Genomic DNA, 26,658 nt, shown 5'->3' with positions numbered 1-26,658 from the left:
ACATTTCGAAATATTTAGATGAGCAGGGCAACTTGTACACCAGGTAAGCGTATTTTGTCGGATTTCAAGGGCGAGGTATTTTCTGTTTGAGGGTGCATTGGCTCATTAAAAGGGGAATTAAACACCAAATGGCTTTATTTATATTTTATAGAATATGTTGTACAGCCCATCACCTGGCAAAACGCGTTATAATTAATTGACAACAGCATACTTGCGGTTCGGCATCCGTGCAGTAAGTTTTTTTTTTTTTTTTTTTTAATATTTTGTCGCTCCCGTCGTTTTTTTTTCAGGGACGAATCCCCCAGTCCCTCCCTCAACATTTCCCCCCACTTTCAACACCTCTGTCTGTACCGATTATAAGACCAGGCATTAAATTGATAACTTTTCTGACCTCTTAAACAAGATGTCACGAACACTTATACTTGTGGACAACGCTTTTTTAACAGAAAACCATTGATTTGAATGTGGAATATAAAATGTCAAGTGTCCTAGTATGACGTTTCCTTTTCAACAGCAGTTGACTTTGACTATGGCGCCCCTTTGTGGTGCTTACGAACTTTGCTCATGGCTTCACATCACATCCATCCAGCTAAAATAAGGATGCAGAGGCATAATTAGAAGTCCTTTGGATGAATTTAATCATATGCACAATGGAATAAAAGAGCAGTGTCCAAAATTCAGACAATCGGCAGCGATGTCAATTTTGACTGCGTGAACGTGGAGTTATGGACTACAAAGAAAGCTAGTCCCGCCTGTAGACCCATCATCCCCTCCCTCCGAGCTCCTTCAGCCACCTCCCCTCCACCCTCCTCCCCTTCCGGACCAGTCTCGACGTCGACCTCCCGCCTGGGGATTGGAGAAGCTGCATGTCACTAAATATTGGAGCCATTACCACACACCCTCCTTCTGTCCTCCGACAACAGAACCTGGCATATAGTGGCAAACGAGCCAACGCAAGCGCCTCTCTTTACCTGGACCCACCTGGCTGGAAGGCTGGCATGGAGGAGGAAATGCAGCCCGCGGACGAAGGCCCCTCCGCCGCCAAAATGAGACGAGGTGGCCCCGCCAGGACCTTCCACTGCAAGTCGCGCTTCGACCGCTCCGCCTCGATCGAGTCTTCGCTCTTCACTGACGCTCGACACTTCACGTTCCACCCCGGCCAGCATTTCCCTTTCCAGACGCAGTATCAGCTGAACCACCGCCAGAGGTTGCCCGCTGAGGGCAGGCCCAGCTGCGGGGTCCCGACATCCACCTCCGCGGAGACAGCGGGCGGCGTCGCCCTCGGTACCCAGCAGCGGCGCGCCATCGTCGGCATCGCAGAGTCCACGCACTCCGTTGGACGACACAAGCAGCAATCTCCAGACTGCACCTATGGGATCACTTCAGGTGCCTTCCCAAATTTAAGTTCAGTTTATTTTGCATGTTAGTGATGACCTTTTAGAATATGAATTTCCATCATAATAATAATAATAACCGACTTCTGTAAGTTAACTGCAATGAATGAAAAGAGCAACATCTCTTATTTGTTACCCACTATCATCACGTTTTGTTTCATTTCTTCTTGTTAGCTGTGATTGATGATGAGTTGTAATGAGAGCAGCCATGATTTGATCACCACTGTGCAAAATAACACGGGACTGAAATGAGTGCACATGCGTTCTGTGTGTGCGTAGCCTTAACAATCTCCTGTTTGCAAGACATTGTTCCAGCTCAGGCTGCTGTGCACAGGGATGGGTTTAAAGGGGGGCGTCGGTGCCCAAGTCGGATGGGAGGGTGCGTCCAAGGCAGACCAACCCTGAGATGAAAGCAATGAACCTAATCCCCACTGCCGTGAAATTAAACAGGAGACATCTCATCCTCTAATCACGTTTTAATCTCTTTATCACATTTGGCAGATCACTGCTGCTTTATTGTTGCTTTGCAGCTTTGTTGGAGCATTTGGTGTAATACCAAATCTGCAACAACACGTGTGCCGTGCATTATATTTGTGTACCAGTTTGTTCACGTTTCACACCGAAAAATTACATAAGGAATTACAGAAAGAGAAATCATTAACTCTGGCATTATGCCTCTTTCATAAAATGCTTTTTAAAGACAATTTAAAGTGAATTCAAACATTAGTTTTGTAAAATACACGTTTGAAGATAATCTCTGAAAATGTGCAAAGACAAAACTAGCTGGTACAGAGGAGGGAGATAGAGCGTGAAAGTTTTTCACCATGAAACAACACTGCGCCTCTCTATGGTGTTCATCACTAGTCGCCCTCGACTATCAAATAAGAAGTTCACGTCAGCGGTTATCCAACACAATTGCGACATGCAATTAGCTAACTAGCTATCACTACAACCTTTAATCATCTTACCGTTGAACGGGGTGGCCTTTTTAGAGCGCCTCGTTGTCTGTCGAGACGTGTGAGGTGGAAAAAAAGAGACTCGACAATCAGTTTTGTGAAGTTTGGGCTTAAGTGCAACAGGGTGGGATATATTGCAGCTATCGTAGGCTTTGTTGCCGTGCAAACAAGTATTTACAGTATCTGGAGGCATCAGAAAGATTGCCGCTATTAAGGCAGTGTAACATTTTCAATTGAATGACCCCAAAGATTTCACCCAACAAATTCTAGCCAAAAGGCCAAGTTCTGACCATTAACTTCAATGAAGGACAGCAGAAAACTGAATGCTGGGAGGTTTTCACACCTTTTCATGTTGGTTCATAGATTCTCCTGCTACTCCAAGAGGAGGTCCCAAATGTTCCCAAATAGTGGCAAAGGAGTGACAAATCTTTGCAGTACTGTTCCAAATACTCTCATTAGCACTTTGCCAAACATTCCCGCGAATGTTGCCCGAGAATTACCCAAGAAATCAATGGAAAATTTTGATTCAAATCGATTCCAAAAAGATTTGTTAGTGACATCCGTAGTTACTATTAGTAATTAATGACATAAATTTATGTGAAGACACTGATCATTTTAATAATTTCTCGCCATAAATAGGAAAAGAAATACTCAAATGTATCACTTAGTTTCTCTAAATGTTTTTAATTGTTTCCATTTTGAAAAGGTGACTTATACAAAATTCCTTGTACGACACTCGTGAGCTTGGCTGTTGTAAATGGCATGTAGCTAAAGGCTAAAGGCTAATAACTAGCCCGAAAATGAAGTGACGGTGGATTTTGTTCATCTTTGGGGAATCCATTGTTGCCAAGACAATAAAATACTGTTTTTTTAAAAAACTTTGATAACAAGTAACAATATTAATGCTTTTTGAAGGTGGGTGAGTGTGTTTCAATCTTAAAATTCTTCTTCTCTTCATCGTACTTGTATCTCAAGAAGGCCACAAAAGACAATATTTAAGGCAAATCTCAAGCTGTGTTTGTCTTGTGTCACACATAACGGCGGGTTAAATTTTTATAGCCAAAGAAAAAACTAAAGAGACACGAGAATGAATCTGTTCAGAACATCTCTGACAGTAGTTTGGACTTTGAGTTCTATACCGGTGTAGAGGCGTTTGATTTTATTTGATTCTTTTAAAGAAATATTTCAATTGCAAATTCTAAAACCTTTGTTGTGCTCAGATGTGAATGTCGCAGTACTTAAGAGGTCGAAACAAAAGCAAATATCCTGTAGTTGATCAAAAATTAGAACATGCCACTCAATAGTCACTGACGATGCGCTTAATGTTCCGTCGATGACAGCAAATAAACTTGATGAAAAGACGCACACAATAGCACCAAATGCACACTTATAAAAACGGCCTTCTCTGAGTCTTGTGATTAAAACAAATGGGCCTCATAAGTTCTCCACGGCTGAGCGTGTAGCTTTTAATGACGTTTTATGAGGCTACTCAGCTCGCTGTGCCACAGAAGTGGCGAGGGGAAGCAGGAAGGCGGGAGGGAGTAGCGAATGGATGATATCAGCCACATCTTCAGCGCTACACGCAGACACTGCGCATATTAATAACTGTGACACATCTGTGCCAGGCTGATAGACACATCTGAGCGGCTGTGTGTGTATGGAGGGGGCGTGCCTGGACTAAAAGGCTGCAAGATTATTACTATTCACTTCCACAATCAGTTTTCGAACCATAATCATAAACATTGGGAAATAAATACCTCTGACAATGTTGGTCAAAACATTTGTGTTGTTATCTTTGCAAAGATTGAGTGGATTCTGAACATCGACGTGTGAATTTAGAATATGAACAAGTCTATGTTTCTATGAAGTAATGTTTGTAACTAATGTGAAATAAGGGATGGTGAAAGAAAGCTAGTTACTCTGATGTCATGGCTAAAATACTTTACGGTGCAGGTGCTGCTTCGCGGGCGGCACGGTGGGCGACTGGTTAGCATGATAGCCTCACAGTGCAGAGGTAGTGGGTTCGATTCCGGGTTCCGGACTTCCTGTGTGGAGTTTGCATGCTCTGCCCGTACCTGTGTGGGTTTTCTCCGGGTCCTCCGGTTTCCTCCCACATTCCAAAAACATGCATGGCTGGTTGATTGGACACTCTAAATTGTCTCTAGGTGTGAGTGTGAGCGTGGATGGTTGTCGTCTATGTGTGCCCTGTGATTGGCTGGCAACCAGTTCAGGGTGTCCCCCGCCTACTGCCCGAAGACAGCTGGGATAGGCTCCAGCACCCCCCGCAAACCTTGTGAGGAGAAGCGGTACAGATAATGGATGGGTGGATGTCTGCTTCGTAGGTGTCAGGTTGACATGTAATGACGCCTGTTGTGATGCATGTGAATATTAGTCTGAAGACTGTTTTTACCCCATTTTTTTCTTTGAGAGTGGAAAAAAAGGAATACATTTGCTTGAGGTGTGGTGTTCATTTTTCATGAAGGCACATTAAAGACTGGTCTGTTAATGTTCAAAGCCATAGCCTATTTGTCTTCACTTAAAAAAAAAAAACAGTCCAGAGGATTTTTTTCCCCCCATTAAAATACCAGCCTTGCTTCAAACTCCAGTTAGTTGAAGATAGTCAGAGCCTGTTAAAAGTAGGTCACGCATCTGGCAGGACTATGGACTTAGAGAACAACATTGTAGCTGAGTCGACTCAGAACACAAAGGGCGGCTGTTGGTGATGCATAGGTGGAGTCAAGTCAAGGACGCCATCAGTAACCCTCGTGTGGCGAAGCGGCTCGGCAAATGACTGGCTGGATATGAATAATTTGTGTTGTTTTTTATTTGTTCAGAGAACCGACTCATCTTGGACGCCTTCGCCAAGGAGTGCAGTCGAGTCCTCAGCCTACTCAACAACGGGCGGCTGCTGGAACCCTCGCCTTCCCTCCCACCCAGCATCAAGACGGAGGACGGTTCCAGCACCAGTCATTGCTCCAAGCCCGAGGAGAGCTCCTCCTCCTCGTCCACCGAGCCAGAAGAGGAGGCGCAACAAAGCCATTTGAACCAACAACAGACCTCTGCTGTTTTGCGCATCTTCACAGACTCACTGCACAATTATCTGCTCTCCGGGCAGCAACAACAATCTCGTCTGGTTGTGGGCTTGGACGAGGAAGAGTGCCTCCCAGCGGAGCCCGGTTCAGAGGTCTCGCCCCCGAGGCGCGCTCTGGTGGGCTGGGGCTCCCCGACGCCATCTGACTCGTACGGACACCCTTCGTCCACGCTGCCGGAGGAGGAGGATGAGGAGGAGAACTGCTGCCCACGTTGCCTGGAGCTGGAGCAGGAAGTGCTGTCGCTGCAGCAGGAGAACGAGGAGCTCCGCAACAAGCTGGAAACCGTCCCAGGTGTGTTCATAGAGGACAGTTTTTACCAGTTCTTAACTGCAAACAGGTGTTGACAGAAGCGTTGTGACGAGGAAACTGTCACTTAATTTGTAATTTATATTGTTTCTGTCTTATGGGCTGATTACCAGTTTGATGGTTTAATGTGGTTTAAAAAAATCACTAATTGCTTATACTGGCTGTCACTGGTAAAGCTCACTTTATTTATTTTTTTTTTTTAAAAAGGGGACTTCAATTCTGAGCATACAACAATTGGTTGTTTGCGGAGCTGAATAAACGAGCCGCCTCTCTTTGGCGTTAGTTACCTCCAATTCATTTTTTTTGTCTCCTTCCCTCGAACAGAGAGGTGAGGGGTGAGCAGTTACGCACAGAGGAGGATGGAGGGAGCAAGGCGGAAAAGACACTGCAAGCACAAATGGATGCTCTGTCAATTAATGCGCGTTGTGTTCATAAAAAAATGTAAAAATGGTGCCAGTGAGAGCTACAGTGTTTCCTCGCCACATGCTGGCTGCACTTTTTACGGCTTCAGTGCTTTGCGAGAGATTACTGTAGTACCCCCAAGGACATCATGAGAAGCCTATGGGTCTGTTCTTAAAAAAAAAATCACTAGTAATGGAACATTGAGTCTTACTAAGAATAATTCAAACATGGTCAAATTTATTTATGTATTTAAACTAACAAATATTCTATATTTTTTATAAAAATGAAATCGATAAACTGCTATTTTTTATTTACCCAAATATTTTAATACCGTGATATCTTGATATTTCGATTATCACACCGTCAGAATCTAATATCAGTCAATGCCAATATCCAACCGTGACATCACATGAAAAGAATCTTGGTATTTCATACCTTCTTATTTAGTAGGAGGAATTTCTCATACAAACTAGAATAAAATCACTTATACTAAGATCACGACCGATTGAAACTTAATCTGATTAGATTTGCTTAAGATTTGAACAGCAGTTTTTTTTTTTTTGTGACACATATCAATGTGTGGATTCTGAGAAACATTTTTGGATGAATGCCTGCTAACAATCACACGGCCTATCTTGTAAATCATTCCGAAACAGGAAATTGCAGGTACCAAATATATTTTCACTGTTTGTCTTCTCATTGGCTGTCACTTTTGCAGTTCCCTGTCAAAATGTTCTTGACTACTTCAAGAATGTTGTTGAGTTTCACAACCAACTGGTGCCGCCGATACCAGAGGAGCCGCTGACTGAGGTGAGGTTTAAATGAAAGCTCGGTTGGAGTCTGAGAGCCTGCGTGTTGAAATAAAATCATGTGTTCTATCCTTGTAGGAAGAAGAACAGCAGACCGTCTTTGAGGTCGGTGCATTTTTCATACCATATATTTTATTCATTCGGGAAAACTAGTAACTCAATTTAGTCGGGCTCTTAATCAGATGTTGGACAGAAAAATCAAAAAGATTCCTTGTATTGACAGGGAATGAAAATTCCTGAAATTTGAAGTTGCTTTGTAAATCTGTAAGATAGCAAGTTGCTTAGTTGGTTTCGTCATTTAGAGTTGAGTATATGGCAGTGCAGAGGGGCCTGGGTTCCCTTTCAAGTCAAGATGTGATAGAATGTTATGATGTGAGTCAGAGCTAGGAGACAAGGGTGAGATAGTGTATGCTCAGCTCAATGAATGCCCTTTTTTTTTGCTTGCTTTTTTTTCTCCGTAGTCTTACCAGATGCTTTATGTCTTCACATTAGACATCAGAGATGAGCATGTCACCCTATTTTGCTAGTCCATTCTCCGTTCACGACCTGGGGACCCCTCCGTCCTTACAATTTCATTCTTATTCACAAAAAATAATCGCCCTTGATCGCCGTCTGTCTTCGTCCTTTTAATGCGCTTACATCCTTGCGTTTAATCCCCCCCCCACGAACAACAACAAAAAAAAAAGTGTCCGTGCATGACGAGAGGCTAACAGCAGAGGTTTCATAATTTGTAAACATGACTTAAAACTCATTAGCTAGCTAATTTCCTTTACACATCCACTTACAATAATTTCCAGACAACAAACCACCTGATAAAAAGCCACAATAGCTACTAGGTTTTGCCTTTACCCCTTTGCTCAAATTAAACACAACTTAAGGTTTTGTCTCTTCACAAAGCCCTGACAGACCGTTCCATCCCGGGGACAAAATGCCCTTCTCTGTTAGACACACAAACAAAAACTTTCTCAACAGAGTGTAAAATGTGATCTCTTCCAAGAGGTGTCTCAAATCCAGCTATAAATACCTCAAATACCTTCAAATAAAAAGCTGAAATGTGGACCACTACTCTTCCATTAATCTTGAACCTAAATATTTTTAGTCCACAGCAGAAATAATGAAAATGACATCACTGTTCCAATACTTTTGTAGGGGGCTGCTAATTCTTACTCATTGGTCAGGACTGGTTAGTCTCAAATCAGGCTGATTTCCTCGTTTAGGAAGGTTATGGCCTTGTGTCCCAGCCAAGAATTAAATTCTAGCTTATGGACTCAGTCCTGATTGATCATCTTGAACTATCCTGGTTTGTTTTGGCATGTTTGCATGAAAAATCCTCAACCAAGCGCCAGATGCTGCTCCACATCTTGAAAGAACTATTCATAGAACGTCTCGTGAAACCATTCCAAATGTTAAACTAATTCCCAATCAATACAGGGAAGCAAGCAGCTGCTGGAGAACTACCCTCTGTTCATCACCAATAAGCAGTGGGACGAGGCGGTCAACTCCTCCAAGAAAGACGGCCGGCGGCTGCTGCGCTACCTGATCCGCTTCATCTTCACCACCGATGAGCTCAAGTTCTCGTGCGGCTTGGGCAAACGGAAGCGTTCGGTCCACTTGCGAGAACCGGGCCTGGAGAGACAACCACTCAACCCCATCAAAGTCAGCTGCCTCAGAGGTATCAACTGGCTGCCAGTTTCGTTTGGGAAGATGGGCGAAAATAGAAATTAGACCGTCGCTGCTTGTAATGAATATAAAAGTCACTAAGTTTACTTTGATCCGAGATGCCATGTCATGTCTGATATTTGGTACAACATACTAAACACACAACAGAACCAAATAAATGTTCTTTCTCTTTCGCCAACTGTCTTCGTCAGAGTTCATCCGGATGCACTGTGCTTCCAATCCGGACTGGTGGATGCCCTCCGAGGAGCAGATCAATAAAGTTTTCAGCGACGCCGTTGGCCACGCTCGGCAGGGCCGCGCTGTGGGCACCTTCATGGGGGGCGGAGGTGGCGCTGGTAGTGTCCTCTACCTGGACGGCTTTGACGGACACTTGTCTCAGGACGAGCTTTTTTTGAAAGGTTGTCACAATGGCCAGTTGGACTAACGGAGCCTCACCAAGTGGAGTTATACAGCAACATATTCCAAATCATTGACCTTGTCCTGTTACTTTATAACTGCGATGGGGAATTGTTTTCCTATCAGGGACCAAGTCCTTAAAGGGCCATACTAAATTTATGAAAAATGTGAATGTGACGAACAAAAAAAAAAAAAGTTTCCTAATATACAATATGAGCAAATGTAGGTACATTTTTTTATACATTAACAGTTCCTTTGAGGTTGCATTTGCCAGATCAAATGGTCAAACATGCTGTTTATTGCCCATGAATCATCGGTTCCTCACCCCTGCTTTACACAGAGACAATATTCCACATAAGGTTCTAAAAAGATGCAGAAGATGAAGTATTAGATGCTTTTCCTGTCATTTTGTAGCCCAACAATAGTTAAATGCAGGTTAGACTCAAAAGGGGTTTCGTCCCAGATTTCAGTCTTCCGTTTGCCCTCTTCGTTTTATTCACCTTGTTAGAAAGTGGGACGTTATGAAAACTAGTGACGACACTCACGCTATTACGCAAAATCCGTTCATTATGTGGGAGTGGATATTCAGCAAAACATTTAATGTCCTTCAACTGTGATGAAGCACCTTTAATTGTAACCTTCTTTTGGTGTGCCTCTGAAGAAGTAAGCTTATATAACTTGTAGTTTGTACTATGCTTCATTTAATCAATATTCATGTCTCTTGTTCCTGCAGCGAGATGCTGATAATGATCCGTCCTTATTGGCCCTTATCGAAGTGTTTGACCCCTAACTATAGTTTTGGGAGCACTTTTCGATGCTTAGCCTACATTTATCTCCTATTTACCCCAAATGTCACTTTTTTCCTTCCATGCTGTTCTCTCACAGTCTATCATGGTATCCATGATGGGCCGTGGTTGTGGGTTTGCTAAGTCCCACTGGCTCAAAAGCTTCCGTACCGGCCTATCAACACCTGACGGGATCTTTCAAGGTTACGGTCAAGATTTTCTCCATGTGTGGCCAGGGCAGAGTCGAATGATGCTCTAAGAACTCAAGAGTTGGCGTCAGTGCAGAGGGTGCACGTACTGCCGCTCAATAAATGTTTGCTAATATTAGTTTTCAACAACTAATACAGGAGGCAAACTCTTGTACCAAAACAGGCAAAAGAGCCTGTTATTCTCTTCCACATACTTGTGTGGACACTTTTCTATACTTGTAAGACGGATCCTCCTAGACGGCATGCTTCATATCAGGCTCTAGTAGAATAAAATGTAATGTTGCACAGGGACTATTAACGTTCATCCCAGGATGCGCTATAATTTAAATAGCGACCGTACACCCTCACTTGTAAGCACCACGAGACGCGAGGGGATACATACAATGCTTCCCGTTCCAGTACGGACAGCCTTCTAGTTTTGATGTGCCCTATTAGTGCATTGTGTACTTAGTTGCATTCTCACCGGTTTACTTTGGCTGACTGGGTTTCTCATCCGCACTGTGACTTCCATAGCCGTTTATAATTTTTTTTTTTTTGACAGTTGAAAAAATCTGTACAAGCTATTACGGCCTGTCACGTTAATCCATCACATCCGTCCCTCCGTGTTGTGTAACAATGCTCTTGTTTTGTCATTGTGACCTGCTGTGGTCACCGCAAAGTTTAAACTTAGCCTTGTAGCTTCTTTTTATTATATTTTGTCCAGCACACTTGATCGGTGTGAATGTCTTAAAATTGAATACATGAGCAACTTAAGTTGAACATCGATCAAAGCACTGAATCGTTGGCAGAAATGTAAAGTGAAGCAAATCATAAACAATTCCTTTGAAAACAAATGCTACTTTTATTAGAATGTTTTGTTTTTCTTATGCTGGTAGGGTGCCACCATAAAATAATGCCTTAAATTTGACATCCACAACATTAAAGTTTAATGTCCCAATGATAACCTTTTGATTGCCCCAACAGAAGCACAGCAACACATAACATTGTGTGCAGCCCCCCCTGTTTTTTTTTAAAAATGTTCACTTCAATTGTATGGCATTTTGTATTTCATTGGGAAAATCAAATCCAGTGTTTGAATGTACCTTGTCAATTGCTGTGTAAAGATGTACTGTGATGTTAAGTACGCTTACGTACAAGTGTTTTTTTTTTTAAAGCCAGGTAGAAAAGTACCACAGGAACCTTAAAAATGTTGCATTACGTCTTTGTGCTCTGAATGTCAACATTTAACCGTATTGCTCCTTTTATCCTTTCAGTGGCTTTTTCAAAACACTGTGAAAAGAAACAATGATTTGATTTTTACAAATCTTATAGTTTCAGTTTCTTGTTAATAATTCATAATAAAGTAAACACCAAAACGTATCAAGCATTCGCATCTTCTATGGATTTATCTTGCTAACCGCAATCACGTTAGCTAGCTAGCTGGCTAACTCTCAGGCTTGCATGCATTCATGTCTTTCCTCGTACTGGAGGTATATTCATCATATGTTTGAAATATTACATTTAATATGCAACTGTTTGTCAATATAAGATTTATAATAAGATTTTAGGTACAGTGTAACCAGCCAGGTATATAGGTTCACTCCAGTTTTTTCTTTCCCGGCGGTAAAGTGGGGCTTGACTGATACATAAAGGGGCTGAGAACATAACTTGATATCTAATTAACTGCTGGAGGGCTTGACTTGGGCGACACATTTCTGACGGTGCTCGAGACCCCACCCTGTGCAGCGCCAACCCTAACAACAGTCTTTTGTAGCCATTTTTATATTGATTGTTTATGTAATGTTTCTGTATCAATCCATATTTAAATTTACATTTAACTTGCTAGATCAGCATTGTTATTTCGATATCTTTCCCCAACTTAAATTGAATTTGGTTTTTATATGTAGCCATTTATATTTTCTTATGTTTTGGTCCATAGAAGGATCTAACACCTAAATACTGAAACTTTGCATAGGTGAATTCAAAATCTCAGTGGGTTAAATTAAGTTTGTAAAGGTTATAATGTGTATTTTATGTGAAGATGTAATTGAAAGAATAATGCAGATCGTTGGATATACATACATCACATTGATACAGAAGCATATTACACAGTACGTAGCCTAAATAAAATAAGAATAAATTACCACAAATTTATACATAGACTGTAGTGTACAGATCATCAGATAATAAATAAAAATTTAAAAATAAAATGCAAAATGCATAATGCAAGTTGTTTTTGTCCATTTCACCCTCGCCTCCACTAGAGGACGTCAGAGCTACACAGATGACGAACAATGTGTCAGTAAAAGACTTCTAAAATATGCGGCGGCATATACTATAATAATCAGCCTTTTCATGCACTTCCACCAGGTTCCACGTGCATGACGTCATGGTCTTAATCATTTGTTTCTCTCTTTCATGGCATGTTGGTGTTGCATCGTCATGACGCGACGCGATGATGGAGCTGCACATAGGTCGCACGTGGTCCTCATAGATATGATCCCCCCCGCACCGCTTCTTCTTTTTCAGTGATGATCATGTGACCGTGATGGTTCCGCCCAGATCAACTTCAGCATGTGTTGACATTCCGGTACAGTACAGTGCCATTTTATTTTAGGCAGTGTGCACGGGTGGCTAATTCTTCAGCTTGAACCGATCTGCGCCGTTTCTTTCTTCAGCTCGGCGTGTTCGGTGGGCCTGCGTGTCGTGTTCTGGGATGGACGTGCTGTGCACACTGGCCGGTCCGAACCGCGGCGCAGCCTGACAATTGACACTCAAAAGAAGCTGTCCAAGATGATGTCCCTCATCGACCTGGACGACGAGCAACGGTGGGTGCCCACGCACGTCAATGTCACCGTGCTCCGAGCCAGGGGGCTGCGGACCAAAAGCAAACATGGCAGCCGCTACCTGTACGCGGTGGTCCAGGTGGGCAAGGACAAGTACACTACCGGCTTGGTGGACAAGGCCGAGATGCCCGTGTGGTCCGAGGAGTGCTGTTTCGAGCTCCTCCCGGGCATCCTGGAAGAGGAGGATGAGGATGCTGGAGGTAAAGGCGGCCGCACAGCCTACCCGCCCGGCAGCGCCGACCTGGTGCTCACCGTCATGCACAGAGTCCTGATTGGACTCGACGTGTTCCTGGGCCAGACTGTCATCCCACTGGATCGCATGTTTCGGGAAGGCGCGTGTCCGAGAGACCAGTAAGTGTTTAAACGCAGTGTCACGTGGTTTCCGGCTAAAGGGTTCTGCGATGAAAATCTCTCACTTGTAGCTTACTCTTTATAATACGGCATTTGGTAGGCCTTACATCATGGGTGGGCAAACTACGGCCCGGGGCCCACATGCGGCCGTTAAACGTTTTAATCCGGCCCGCGGGAACTTGAAAAAAAATAAATGAATAAACCTGGTTAATAATTTATTTTCTAAATACTGTGGTATTTCAAAGACACACATATATATATATATATATATATATATATATATATATATATATATATATATATATATTTGTGCACATTCATTTAAAATTAAATGTATTTTTTTTCTCAGATGAGGTGAGGTAACCAAAACACTTCATCCATCTGCTCCTGGTCCGGCACCTCTGTCAAATTTTAGAACCCATTGTGGCCCGCCAATCAAAAAGTTCGCCCACCCCTGCCCTACATCTTGGGTCACCAATCTTTTAATCTGAAAGCTACTAATTAGTACCGGTTAATGGCTAGGGTTATGTGAAGATGCTAAATTGTCTATATGAAAAGTAATAAGGAGGAGATATCAGTACTCAGTGTCGGTCAGAAATGAAAGAGTAAATACCCGCACTGGTATTGGTCTGAAAAAAGTCTCCAACATCCCAAGTAGAAAACTAATTTACGCCACGCTCTTTCTACGAATCTCTGCAAGTGTTTGCATTGTCAAATGGTTACTTCTGCAACATTCCTAGAAAATCACAATATGCGCAATAACTGGTGAACTATTTTTAGAACAGGCCCAAAAGCTATTCATGTGCTCCTTGGTGGTTGACCTGGTGGCCATGTTGGGGACTCTTGTCTTAAATTCTGAGGGAAAAGTGCTTTACAGCTCTTACTTTTATTTCTAGGATGCTAACTATCCTCACTCCTCATATGTAATAATCTAGCAATTACCTTATACTTTAATTGTTAGGTGTGATTGTGAGTATGAATGATTTTTTTTGTCTGTGCCTGAAGATTGGCTGCGATCCAGTTCAGTGCCTATAACGCTGTTAGTCTCTTCTTTACTTGCACTTAATTTTGAACTTGTTCAAAATTTCCTGGTGACAAAGAAATACTGTTTGCAACTATTAAGCGGTTGCGGCATGTCTGGCCAATCCTCGCCGCTCAGTGAGATACGGGCTCTAGGTTCAAGATTTTGACATTGCTTTGTAGTCACTTGTATGAGGCTTAGCTATTTTGCTGAATGTTTGGACAAATTGGGTTAAAATATATTTAATATCGCACATGCGTGTGCTGTTTATCATCCTTAAAGTGAAATCGATTATTTTCTAAGCCCCTTCAAATACATCGTGAATGAAAGTTAAATACAACTCAGCAGTAATTCTTCCGCATACCACAAGAGGGAGCCCACGTACCACACTTTGAGAATCATATATTCAAGATCATGTGCCGAAATTGTGTTTTAGTGCCTTGCTCAAGAATCCGTCAGCACTGCTTACAAGCAAATTAGCATCACTTCAGCAACTAGTCCCAATTTCCTCGTTTAGTTTTGTATCAGGTTGAATGCTCTTACGTCTTTGTTGCTCTTTAAGTATACAGTTCGGTAATTTAGAACCATTTCCTTAAAGACTTGAGTTACTGTCACCTCTACTTCGTCCAATAAGTCGTCCTATCAGATTCTTTAAAATATCCACAAAGAAAGACAGCATTAACCCTAGACGATTAAAATAGCTTGACACATTTGTGGCTCTGACAAAGCTTCTATTTTTTTTGGGGGGGGACCCTTAACAATTGACTTTTACTGCTTGGTAATATAGCCATGAATCATTGCCCTTAGAAAATGCACTACCATCACCTTTGAGTCCAGTAATTAGTCTTTTTTACCTTGCTGTAGAATTTAGAGACAGAAATGGACACTTATTGCTCTTCTATTTCTGACACTGCAGGTCATAAATTTCAGAACAATGGCAACAAAGAGAGACCCATCAGTGGAATGTCCTTGCCCTTTATAGACCATAAGGACCATCTTAACTCCCAATTCATTTGTAAACAATGATTATTTGATCATTGACTCTTAATGATATAGCAACACTATATGCCCCTTATGACCATTTGCTCATTCCACAAAGTGCATGTAATTATTGAAGTTATAACATGTTAATAATTAAGGTGATCAAATGTGACACTCCAGAGTGAGATGCGTGCAAGTATGCCAAAGATGATTGTCAAGAAGATCGGCTTTCAGTTTGTGTTCTGATCCTGATCTTGGTGGTGTTGGAGGGAAGAGTGAAGTCTAACACATTCAGATCAAATTCCTCATATCTTCGTCAACTGGCTTGAGTACAGTTCAGGCCAGGGCATACTGTAACATTAAATGACACATCATTTTCATACCTCAGCACACCGAGCCTGGACCATCACATTCAAATGTCATTTGTCAAATAATGTGACTTCGAAACTGACGTCAAAGCTGAAGTAAATGGGACAAGTCCAAACTTTCGAATCCTTGATTAAATCTCTATTTTAGAAGAATAACTGTTTCAGGACAGGTGACGTAACATTTCTGTTGTGATGTGAAACATTTCCACCATCGCAGCACATCTGGCTTCAATTGCGGCTCCCGAGCCCGCCCTTCGCTAGTGTCCACAAACGCTACGGAACATACACTTGAAATTCCTGCGCTTCACAAAAACATGTTCCACTGTGGACTCCAAGGATTTAAAAGGCATGAAGAGCAATGTCATTGGTCGACACGCCTCAAAGTGTCATCTGAAGTTTTGAAGTGCAGTCATGCATCAGAAGTCAGGTTAAGCTGTGAGGCTTGTAAAGTTTTTGTTTGTCAAAGTCAGTGGTCACATTGTGAGCACAAGCCCTCCAGCGATATCGACGGATTATGTAATATACGGGAGGCATTTCCAAAAGGAAATCAATCTTTTTGTTGTTGTTCATTTTGTTCTGGTGCCAAATGCTATATGGCAAGCAAAGTCTATTTATGATACATAGCACATGGGGTGTTTCACACAAATGTAACAAAGTTCCACAGCACAATGTAGAACAACAATGGAGATAATAATAAGAAGTAAAACATTGTACAAAATGTATTGGCCCAATGGAAGCTCTGTTGATTTTAATAACCTTTTAACAGCAGCTCGTGGCTCATCAAAAAGTCCAAGATTTGAGTGTGCATTTTCTTCAATTAAATTGAAAGTATTGTGATGTCATATTGAGCCTAACTCACCCTTTCCCTACGAGATGAACGAGAGGCCTTTAAAAATAGGAAAAAGGACGGATACAGTTTGCAGAGCTAACAGAAAAAAATACAGACACATTTCAAAAGAACTTTTTAGAGGGGTGACACGTGGGCCCAAGAAAGATAAACCAATAAATATATTTATTGGTTTCAATAAAACTGTCCTGTCACCAGAATCCCAATGACACCGTCATCATTCTTTCTTGAACCAGGAAGCAGGCTACTAACGAACAGATGGACAACCATCAGCCTTGATCGAGGTCCATTACTTACTGGGGAAGCATTCGAATGAAATACGGTAACTTATTATAGACATAATGAAGCAACTGAATGAATGTTGACCTAAGAATTTTGCTCACTGTGCTATAATATATAATTAAAGGCGTGGACAAAGAAAATAAAATTCTAATCTAATGAAAGGATACAGGACATAGGAAAATAGACCAAACTGGGATCAGTCTTTCTGTGCGACTTCCTCACGATTTTGGGCTCGATTAGCCAGAGTAAGCCAACAAAAATCTTAAAGCTCAGATTTGTTTTCTATTCTTTACAACTCAATAACCGTTAAATACTCTGGGTGAGAAGTTAGAGTTAGTGAGTTATTGGCATACACCTATTGACCAAAGATTATAGATCATCTTGGACAAGTGTGCCCGAATCCGAGCCTCGATCGCCCCTATCCAGCCTGTTTTACTTCTGATTCAAATGATCACTTAATCATCAAAGGGGGTCTCGAGGACCAGACTTGGGCACCCCTAGTCCAGGACTAGACTCCTTAGGTGAGGTGAGATGTTTGTTTGGTATAGAACAGACGTGGGCAAACTATGGCCAGGGGCCCACATGCGGCCCATTTAACATTTTAATCCGGCCCGCGGGTACTTGAATAAAGTTAAGCGAATAAACCTAGTTAATGTGTTATTTTCTAAATACTGTGGTGTGTCAAGACAGATATTGTTATAATTCTTTTGCTCACTTTCATTAAAAATTAAATGTATTTTTTTTCTCCGATGAGGTGAGGTTACCAAAACACTCCATCCATCTGCTCCTGGTCCAGCCCCTCTGTCAAATTTTAGAACCCATTGTGGCCCACCAATCACAAAGTTTGCCCACCCCTGGTATAGAACAACAAGCCAATCATACACTTGTGATGTCACAAATGAAGACATCTAATCGCAGTCCTGCCCACAAGAGCGGAATCTATCAATTTATCATGCTATAAATGTGTATGAGACAATGAAGATGAAGTTGAAGTGTCACTGTGTCCTCTCTGTGATGACCCCAGGTGGTTCAAGCTGCACTCGAAGGCGGGCCGAAAGGCGAAGGAGCGTGGCGAATTGCAGCTGACCGTGCAGTTCACCCGCAACAACATGACGGCCAGCATGTTTGACCTCACCGTCAAGGACGGGCGCCGCTCCGCTTTCGGCAAACTCAAGGATCGCGTCACGGGGAGGAAGCGGCCCGACGTGGAGTCGTCTTCGGCCATCGTGCCGGGCCGCTACGCGGGCCTCTCGGCGACCCCGAGGCAGTCATTAGGCGACGAAAGTGGGGGCACTCCCCATGGGCGAGACGTGGAGGTAACGGAGGAAAAGAGGAGTGTGATGAAAGATTTCTTCAAAGGGAAGCTGCGAAAGTCGTCCGACACCAGGTCGTGCTCATCGCTGGCCTCCGAGAGCAGCGCCTCCTCCATGGCGAGTGACACCCCCGGCCCTCCGCCCGCTCTCGCCTTGCTCTCGGATCTCCCCAGCTCGCCCATCTATACCACCATCACACGAGTGGACCCCCACTATGGAGACACAGATCTGACGAAAACAGGTAACGTGTACTATTTTCTGACACAAAACAGTCATACTGGTTATAGCTAAAGAAGCCTTTTAAAAACAGGCTTTGTTTTGTTGGATTTGATTTCGTAATTATAAATGCTCACTGTTTAAGGATGAGTCTGTCAATCAATACAATTTGGCTTCTTTTATTACAATATTCAGCATGTGGCATAGGCCTTCTTAACCAATTCAAGTTTTGATAAAGCAGCATAAACTGTGAAATATTGTCTGATTTAATTGTCCAGTTAAATATCTGTGCTTGTAATTTGCCGTGGTGTAGCACTGTGCTGTGTCATGCAATGGGCTGTTTGTAACTATTAATCTGTTGTCTGGCATCTTGTTTGAGTTCATCACCAAGGGTTGCCCTTTGAGTTGACTGCATTAGTATATCACTGGTGTCAGGTGGATTCTTAATTCCTCCACAAGGAAATGACATGGCTCAGGTGCTAGAGTGGCCATCTCCCACCCTGAAAGTGGGGTGAAAAACCATCCTAGTTTTAAGAAAATTGTTTTTCCCGTGCATGGTTCACAATGATAACGTCAAAGAATGGTCCTCATTGTGAAACCAATTTGTTCCCCTCTCCACAGTGCTCACCAGTCAGCACGCCACTAACATTCTGACACACAAGCGAGCCTTCAGCGATGAAGCGAGTAAAATCACACAACCTGACCCGCGACCGAATCCCACCATGGAGTCCGTCAAATGCCAGCAGAGCATGAGTCAGTCCAAGTCTTCCGTGTGCATAAATGGCAGCCATGTGTATGACTCCGAGCCGTCAATCCCAAAGAGTGCCGGAGCGCTGCCGTCCAAGTTGGTCTTGTTGGAGAAATGCTCCCCACTGTCCCGTTCACTCCAAAACCTCACCAAGCGAAGCGAGGACAAAGGTACTTTTGCAGAGGGGCGACGCTGGTCCTTTGACAAAATGAAAAAGGAGGAAGAAAAGGAATCTCGACCAGCAGAGATGGGAGGACATCCTGAGCAGGCTGCAAACCCCCCTGCTGCTGATTCTTCCGACAAAGGGTGGAAGCTGAGAAAGACTTTATTCTCTGGAGGTAGGAGCGATTCTGTTCCAGCAAAGCCAGACGGGAGCCAGGCGGCTTCCTCTTCTGAAGGGAGGCTGAGAGGCTGGTTCAGCTCCACAGACTCCCAGAACAAGCCAAGGTGAGTCAGCGGGGGATGTCTGGTTCCCCATCGTGGCATTGTTGGAAGCCTTTTCTGTCTCGGCTACACTTGTTATGTGTCTTGAGTTGTACATCCTTTGAAATCAGGACTAAGTTGACACATGAATCGCTCCATTTCACTCTGCTGATGCCACCATCATTTTCACCTGCACCCATGTTGATATGAGCTGAAGCAAATCACGACTGCACATGTTTTCTTCATGCTTGATTTCTTTGCAAGCCTACTTTGCTTCTTTTGAATTTAATTTCACACCCGGCTCACGTTAACAGTACGTACTACTCTCATTTGACCAGTTTTGTGTCTATAAACCGAAAGACTCACTTAGTTGTGGAATAGCAGCTAATATTGGTGATTGTTTGTGTGAGAAACATGTTTGGAAATCTTAACTAAGAGGACCACTGTGCCCTCTTTTCCTCTACAGGCTGGAAGTTTCTTCTAAGCTAGAAAGCACCACAGCTATATCCCCTCCCATCCCTCCACGCGCTTCTGTAGGTTGTCACGGTTCCTCCTCCACTGACTCCCTCCCCATTGACCAGAATCACACACATCCCATCACGCCCCCATCCACCCCCATCTCCCCATCCAACCCCTTCTTTGAGGAGCTGCGGAGGTCCCCTCCATCTGCATATAGCTCCTCAACTTTTCTTTACTCTTCTCAACACTTCGGACAGGGCACAACCAGTCCTACTCAAGGCGCTACCAATATACCCTCCATCAAGAGGGAGCGTCCTAGGCCTGTCGCTAGACAGGTATCACTCCCTGAGTTTATACCAAAAACTTCCAAACGCTCAAGTGATCGCCCCATGTCGATGTGCATAAACGACTGGGAAGACTCATTCGACATGTTTGCTTCAAACAGACTCAACTCACCCAATGGAAATCCCACTCATATGCAACTGGAAAGTATCCTAGCATCCAGCCAGAGGTGCAGTTATCAGGAAGCAAATTTTAATACCGACTATCTCTTACAAGAGCGACAAAGAGACCAGGAGAAGCCTCCACCGTTACCGCCACGGAGGCCGGTAAGAACTTTGACGAATGAGATCTATTCTGATGGCTGGCTCCACAGAGGGCAAGAGCTGGCAGTCCACAAAGAAGCTTACCTACTTTCACAGACTGGAGTAGCCTCACTGCAGTATGGAAGAGAGTCCGATTGTAAAAGACCAGCATCAAGTGTGTCACCAGACAGCGAGACCTCGGATTCTCTTAATGTTAAGTCTCAGCTTTACGGAATCATCCCTTCCTCGGGATTTATGTCCGAAGAGACTCTCAAAAAGTATGAACCCTTGGAAGATACTATTGACATCTGGGGGGGCATGCTGTTTGAACAAGACTTGTATGGGCGGGTTTGCCGGGGAAACGTTAGACAACCCATGTTACATGTTAATAACAACACAGTGCATGGAAATGTTTTAGACTATGAGATTTCTGTTGCTGACCCTTTGAAGGAATCCAACAATTCTCTTTCAAAGTCAGAGTTAAAGACTGGTGGGACGCCCCCTTTGATCGAATCTGCAGACTCTTCTACCATAAGTCAAACCGCTGGCATAAACAATAATGTAACTTTCTCGCTAACCTTAGGAGATCTGAACATGAATATGAGCAATTGCGATTTCAGTTTTATAGATTCTGAAGACTCTTCCCAGTCTGATGCAGTTGATGATGTCAAAGGCTTCAGCAGTTTAAGGAGGATCGGCCCACAGCTATCAAAAGATTCTAAAACTGACGTTTATCACGAGGTGGCTACACTTAAAGAAACTGAAAGGGACTCATCTTTGGAAAGAACCAAGTTTTCAAATAAAACGTGCAAAGTCTCTCCAGTTTGCCAGGACTTTCCATTTGAGACAAACAACGACCGCATTGGCGAAACCCTGGAGCAACCTGTAGTCGATCAATCTGATCTTGCGATTGAGTCCAATGACCATAAAAAAAGAAGGGATGATTCTCTAAAAGAGATTCAAATCGACTGTGACGATAATGGGAACCCTCACGATGAGAGAGAACTGTTTTCGCGGGCGGTCAGCGCACGCGTTAGACCGAAAGGAATTTCAAGACTGAACAGCACTGACAGTCCAAGCAGGACTGATCTTGGTCAACGGTCTTCCATCATCAACGAAGGTCCGTTGTCTTATCAACCAAGTAAATCATCTCCGTCTTTCAATCTGGCATTGGATAGCGATGCAGATAAAGTGTCGGGCAGTCCACCAATACCTTCAAATGACTTGCTACTTCTAGAGGATTGTATGGCAGAAAATGCATCTGAGATCACGTTTGAAGTCCTTCATGCCAAAGTCGCCCCTCATTCGAAAAGTGTTCCCAGGTCTGAGCAGGGATGTTCTCCCACATCCTTAACTGATACACCTACTGACCTACCGCGTTCTCCTGCTCGTTGCCCCCTCACGTCCCCCTCAAGCACGGGGCTGCAAAACACTGCAACCAGTAGATCTCTGATTGTGGCCCCCTACACGACTGCCCCCTCCTCCTCCATCCCCAACTCTAGCACCTCCACCATTGATCAGCCCCTGTTCGATGCATCGCACTCACTTTTGACTGAGGCGACTCGTCCTGCTTGCAACCTGCCCCGCCAGGAGAGCAGGTGAGAGTCCTCACACTAGGAAATACACTCTACCTCTCCCTAAGCATAGGCAGGCACTCACTCAAGACAAAGACAATTAATGTAAAATTTGTTTGCTTCCCCCCACCCCCACCGTTTGCCTGCTTGCCTTGTTTGAGTTCTGCTGGTTGCTGTGCACTGCTCTTCACATTTATGTTGTGTCATTTCATGTTTTAGGCTGCATCACACTGATCTGAATGTATATCCAGATATTTTTTATAATGTCCCGGTACACATTTACATTCAAATGACCCATAACCAATAGATTTGATAAGAACTTGAATCAATACGCATCCAGAAATGGCAGCTAACGTAGCAACTCTCTAGACTACTTTTTCATGTTATTTATGCCAATTAGACGACAAAATCAGAAGGCCCATTCACACCTCCTTGCGTTAGCTCGCATTCTGATAATTTTGTCTTTTTCTTCCGAACTACCAACAAATCCAACATTTAAACTTTGCCTTGTGTGGCTTATTGTGTTGTGTTTATGTGTCAGAGGCAAACTTCACTCAAGTGTCAACTTTGTGGTTGTGTTTGTGCTGGCATGTCGTTAGCGCGGTATCCTTTGTATAAATCAAGTGCAGTTAAAGGTCTTATGAGCGGCCGCAGTTCATTCTTTGTAAATTCCATTTTAATGTTCAATTTTGCTTCAGATTTTTTTTTAGGCACATAAATTGCAGTTTTCATGACTGCACCAAACTGTATTTGTATGTATTATTACAGTCCATAAAATCATGAACACATTTCTACCACTAAACCAACTGGGCTTTAAATCACAGCTGGTCGAAGAAAGAACCCCATTGATTGATTAAAAAAAAAAAAAAAAAAAGATGGTATAGCCGGGTTCAAATGACATTGTGGTTCTCGCCTCGCTACGCTTGCAGACCGCACCCCGTGAAACCTTTAAGCCAACCAGAGAAGAAGGAGAACCGTTCGGTTCTGGAAAAACTGAAGTCCACCATCAGCCCAGGACGCTCTGCCCAGCCGGTGGTAGTCGAGCCGCCGAAAATTCAGGTAAACTAACGACACAAAAACCCAAGTTCTACCCCTTTTGTTTTTAGGTGAAAAATGAAAATAGCATCTATTATCATTAAAACAACAACGGTCCACTTGGATATAAAATATTGTAGTGTATTCATGCTACATGAGCTGAGTACTTGTGCTACTACTCGCATATGCAAATACAATCGCAGCTAATTTCAAAGAGTTATTGCTTGGTGTGATGCCCAGATAGTGAAGTCATTGAAGTGTCTTAATAAATCACCCAAAGCCTGTGGGTCTGCACACTAATTCCTCAGCAAGCATTTATTGATACTCTAGTCCAATCAATATGCTGTGGGACATTAAATGTTGGGATGATTTCATTTGTTTCTTCCACTCACTGCTCATTTTTTCACTCGCGTCTCATAATGGCATTTTTTTCTACTTGTCCTCATTAGGGTCCAGCCTATCCCGCCTGACTTTAGTTTGACCCAATTAATCACAGGGCACACAGAGTACTGGATAAACAACAACAACAAAAAACACTCTCACATTTGGACAATTGACATTCTTCAAGTAACCTGGCATGCATTATTTTTTAAATCTGAGACGAAGCCAGTGTAACAATACAAATGTATTTATATAGCGCATTTCACAACATCTGAGGATTTTTTCAGGCTGATCCCAATTCCTATACCTGGTGGAAAAAAATTCCAGTTTGTAGCTTTGAGCAACCAATGGCAACTGCAAATATGCAGGGGTTGACTGTTGTCTTAATTTGTAATGTCACCAATCACCACTAGATGGCAGACATGTCTTAGTTGCACACAGTCCTATACAACAATGTAGGCCGAATGATTTTTAGCGGCTTTAGAATAATTGGCAGGACAAACATAGTATACTTCAATAATATTACAATTTGGAGTGAGTTGATTTTTGTGAAAAAGAAAATACAGAATGATTTCTTAATATTGGTTCCTTTTCCTGCAATTTTGTGCTGTCCTTGAATGGTTATTTTTATGCACGAGCCTTTTGCACTTGAAAAAAAATTACAGTATGTGGTTGATGTTTGCTTCAAGCGCTCTGTTGTTGGATTACGATAGTGGATCTTTTATACATGCATTGAAATTAAAATCGCAGATTTGTTTCCATATTTTCCCTTGAGATTCTTTTGACAGGTCTTCCGCTCTTGTCCCACCCAAACCACTTCCTTCGTCCCACCACAGGAGCCCACAGAGGACTGGTCGGCGCTATACGAGCACCTGACCAACATGGAGCTCATCTCCTTGCTGCTGCAGCAGGACATGGAGATGAACAAGCAGCAGGTGGCCTCCGAGCGTCAACGGGCGCAGCTGGAGAAGTGCGAGGCGGATCTGAAGAAGGTCAAGGCGCAACTCCGTGATTTGGAGGACTACATTGACAACCTGCTGCTGCGCATCATGGAACAGACGCCCACGCTTCTGCAGGTCCGCTCCAGACACAAGTGACGCTGGCACCACGGCCTCAGTGCTGTGATGCTCAGAAAATAGCCCAGTCTCTTGATAAATGTTCCTACCTTTAAGAGTAAGTTCTAGGATTTAGTAGAAAGAGACAAACGCAAGGTCTTCCACCACCTACTACTTCCCTGTTGACACATTATTAGTAGTAAATGCATGCATGTTAAAAATAACAAAACCATTCAAAATAATATGGGAAAAGCTTCAGATTCTTTTGCCTAAACATGCTTACTAGAACAAGTTGCGATAGTTGTATGTTGTCACGTTCAAATTCGAATGTAGCAATTATAATACAATGTAATAATTAATAAAACAATAATATATTATTGATATTACTATTATTTATTATTGTTATGTACAGCACTTTGTTACAGCTGCAGTTGTTGTGAGAGTGCTATAGCTATGAAGTTTAGTTGTAAATGCAAATAAAGTGGAGATAAAACAAACAGGATGTCTGGCAATGTAATGCATAGTCGCATACATTACACTATAAAGAGGAGCCTCCAAATCAAATGTTAAAAAAAAAAACATGATGCCTCAAACCTTGGAAGTATGGAAACTTCACACGTCAGCAAATCTTGAAGGAAAATGTCTGATGATTACCAAAGAGCACGAAATAGAAATTAAGAATATATTGAATTGATTATCAATTAGATACATGTTTTTTGGAGATGGATAACATATGTACCCAATTGCCAAAAATGTGTGAAAATAAACATGGCGATAAACACATTGCGTTCAACTTTAGATATTTCACTGTTTAAAAAAAAAAACTGTTGTTTTTTTGTCGAAGACGCTGTGTTCCTTGGGTGCTGTCTTCCACTTGTAATCTAAACCAACAATAGTGTTCTTACAGTAAAATTCTTTCTTGCTACTGTAGAAAAAGCAACCTTGCTAGTAGAGTTGTTACCATTTAACACTGTTCTCACATTGACCTCTTGGAGCTTCCTGCGGAGCGTCACCTGACCACACTGTTACGTAAGAATAAAGCGTGACCCTTCATCATGTGGCATGAAGTATGCAATTACAGACTAGTGTGATACATGGGTCTGACCACTAGGGGGGGCGCTAATACCAGCGTCTTCTCTTATCAAAAATCGGAATTGTGCATCATGCTAGCAACCTATAAAGTTTTGTTCTCTTAATTCAAATTAGAAAGAAAATACAATATCACGAGGAACTTATGTCAGTTGTTCAGTTCAAAAAGTGCTCCTCTTCTGTAATCTATAGACTCATTGCACAGTGTTTTTCCTGATTTCTTCTAGCACGTAATATTGATGATTATTTCATAGCGCTAGGAAAACTCTAAATTCAGCAACTCTTTTTCTCAGAATTTTACAGAAGTATGGAACAATGAATTTTAATCAAATTAGGTCAGGGCACCATTACGGCCTCGTGAGCACGCCTGACACACAGCGGAGAGGTCCTCAGTTAGAATCTCCACCCTTCCGTGTGGGGTTAGCAAGTGCTTCACATGCTGTCATGTGTTTTTTTTCCCCCCGGATATGGCGATGTCCCAAAAAAATATGTGCTGAGTGTATTGAAGTCTCAAAATTGTCTATTGTGATTGTCTGGCAACCAGTCTTGGGTGTGCGGTGCCATGCCTCTCCTGGGCCGTAATGAGGACAAGAAAGTGGATGGATGCAGTGTGCTAGATAGACAATTCAGACTCTTCCTTTGGAACACCTCCACATTCTATAGACAAATACCTGAGTGTCTCCTCAGTTTATATAGGCTACATAGAAACAGATGTTTATTTACTTTTGTATTATTATTAAACCATGTACAATATATGACTACCATTGTTTTGAAAGCACATCTGATTTTTTTTGTCCATGCAGTGTACAAGTGCTCTTCATGTTGTAGTCTGATTTTTTTTTTTTAATTATTTTATTTATTTTTTTATATTTGCGCAAACCAGTGGCCACAAATTCTGATTCTAAGAATTGTTTTTGTTTATGGTGTTATAAATGCTAGCAAGCAAGCTAACATGCTGTAGGCAATTGCTGTTTTTGAACCACACAAACAAGAACTAAAGAATAAATGTGTATGATGTACAGGTGTATGATATAAAATGATGTGTGGTGTGTTCTGTAGACATGGATTTTCTTTTTT

General features: G+C 42.6%; 2 protein-coding genes across 2 annotated transcripts; both read left to right on the top strand.

The window, feature by feature from the left end:
• Positions 1-594: 594 nt before the first annotated feature.
• bend4 (BEN domain containing 4) lies at positions 595-11,392 on the top strand. Its single transcript, XM_088295183.1, has 6 exons — positions 595-1,386; positions 5,185-5,733; positions 6,869-6,960; positions 7,038-7,064; positions 8,391-8,631; positions 8,831-11,392. The coding sequence occupies exons 1-6, from the start codon at positions 867-869 to the stop codon at positions 9,061-9,063; spliced, it is 1,662 nt and encodes a 553-aa protein (XP_088151309.1). The 5' UTR covers positions 595-866; the 3' UTR covers positions 9,064-11,392.
• Positions 11,393-12,291: 899 nt separating this feature from the next.
• On the top strand, positions 12,292-26,618 carry rab11fip5b (RAB11 family interacting protein 5b (class I)). The gene is made up of 7 exons (XM_088294989.1): positions 12,292-12,598; positions 12,687-13,205; positions 17,729-18,258; positions 18,855-19,428; positions 19,871-22,045; positions 22,951-23,080; positions 24,274-26,618. Exons 2-7 carry the CDS (start codon positions 12,802-12,804, stop codon positions 24,532-24,534), a joined length of 4,074 nt encoding a protein of 1,357 aa, XP_088151115.1. The 5' UTR covers positions 12,292-12,598; positions 12,687-12,801; the 3' UTR covers positions 24,535-26,618.
• The last annotated feature ends 40 nt before the right edge of the window (positions 26,619-26,658 follow it).

Source organism: Idiotropiscis lumnitzeri, chromosome 4 (assembly GCF_059441095.1).
Source record: "Idiotropiscis lumnitzeri isolate Australia: NSW breed Sydney's pygmy pipehorse chromosome 4, RoL_Ilum_1.0, whole genome shotgun sequence".
NCBI classification, from domain to species: domain Eukaryota; kingdom Metazoa; phylum Chordata; class Actinopteri; order Syngnathiformes; family Syngnathidae; genus Idiotropiscis; species Idiotropiscis lumnitzeri.
This window is presented reverse-complemented; position numbering and strand designations above follow the sequence as displayed.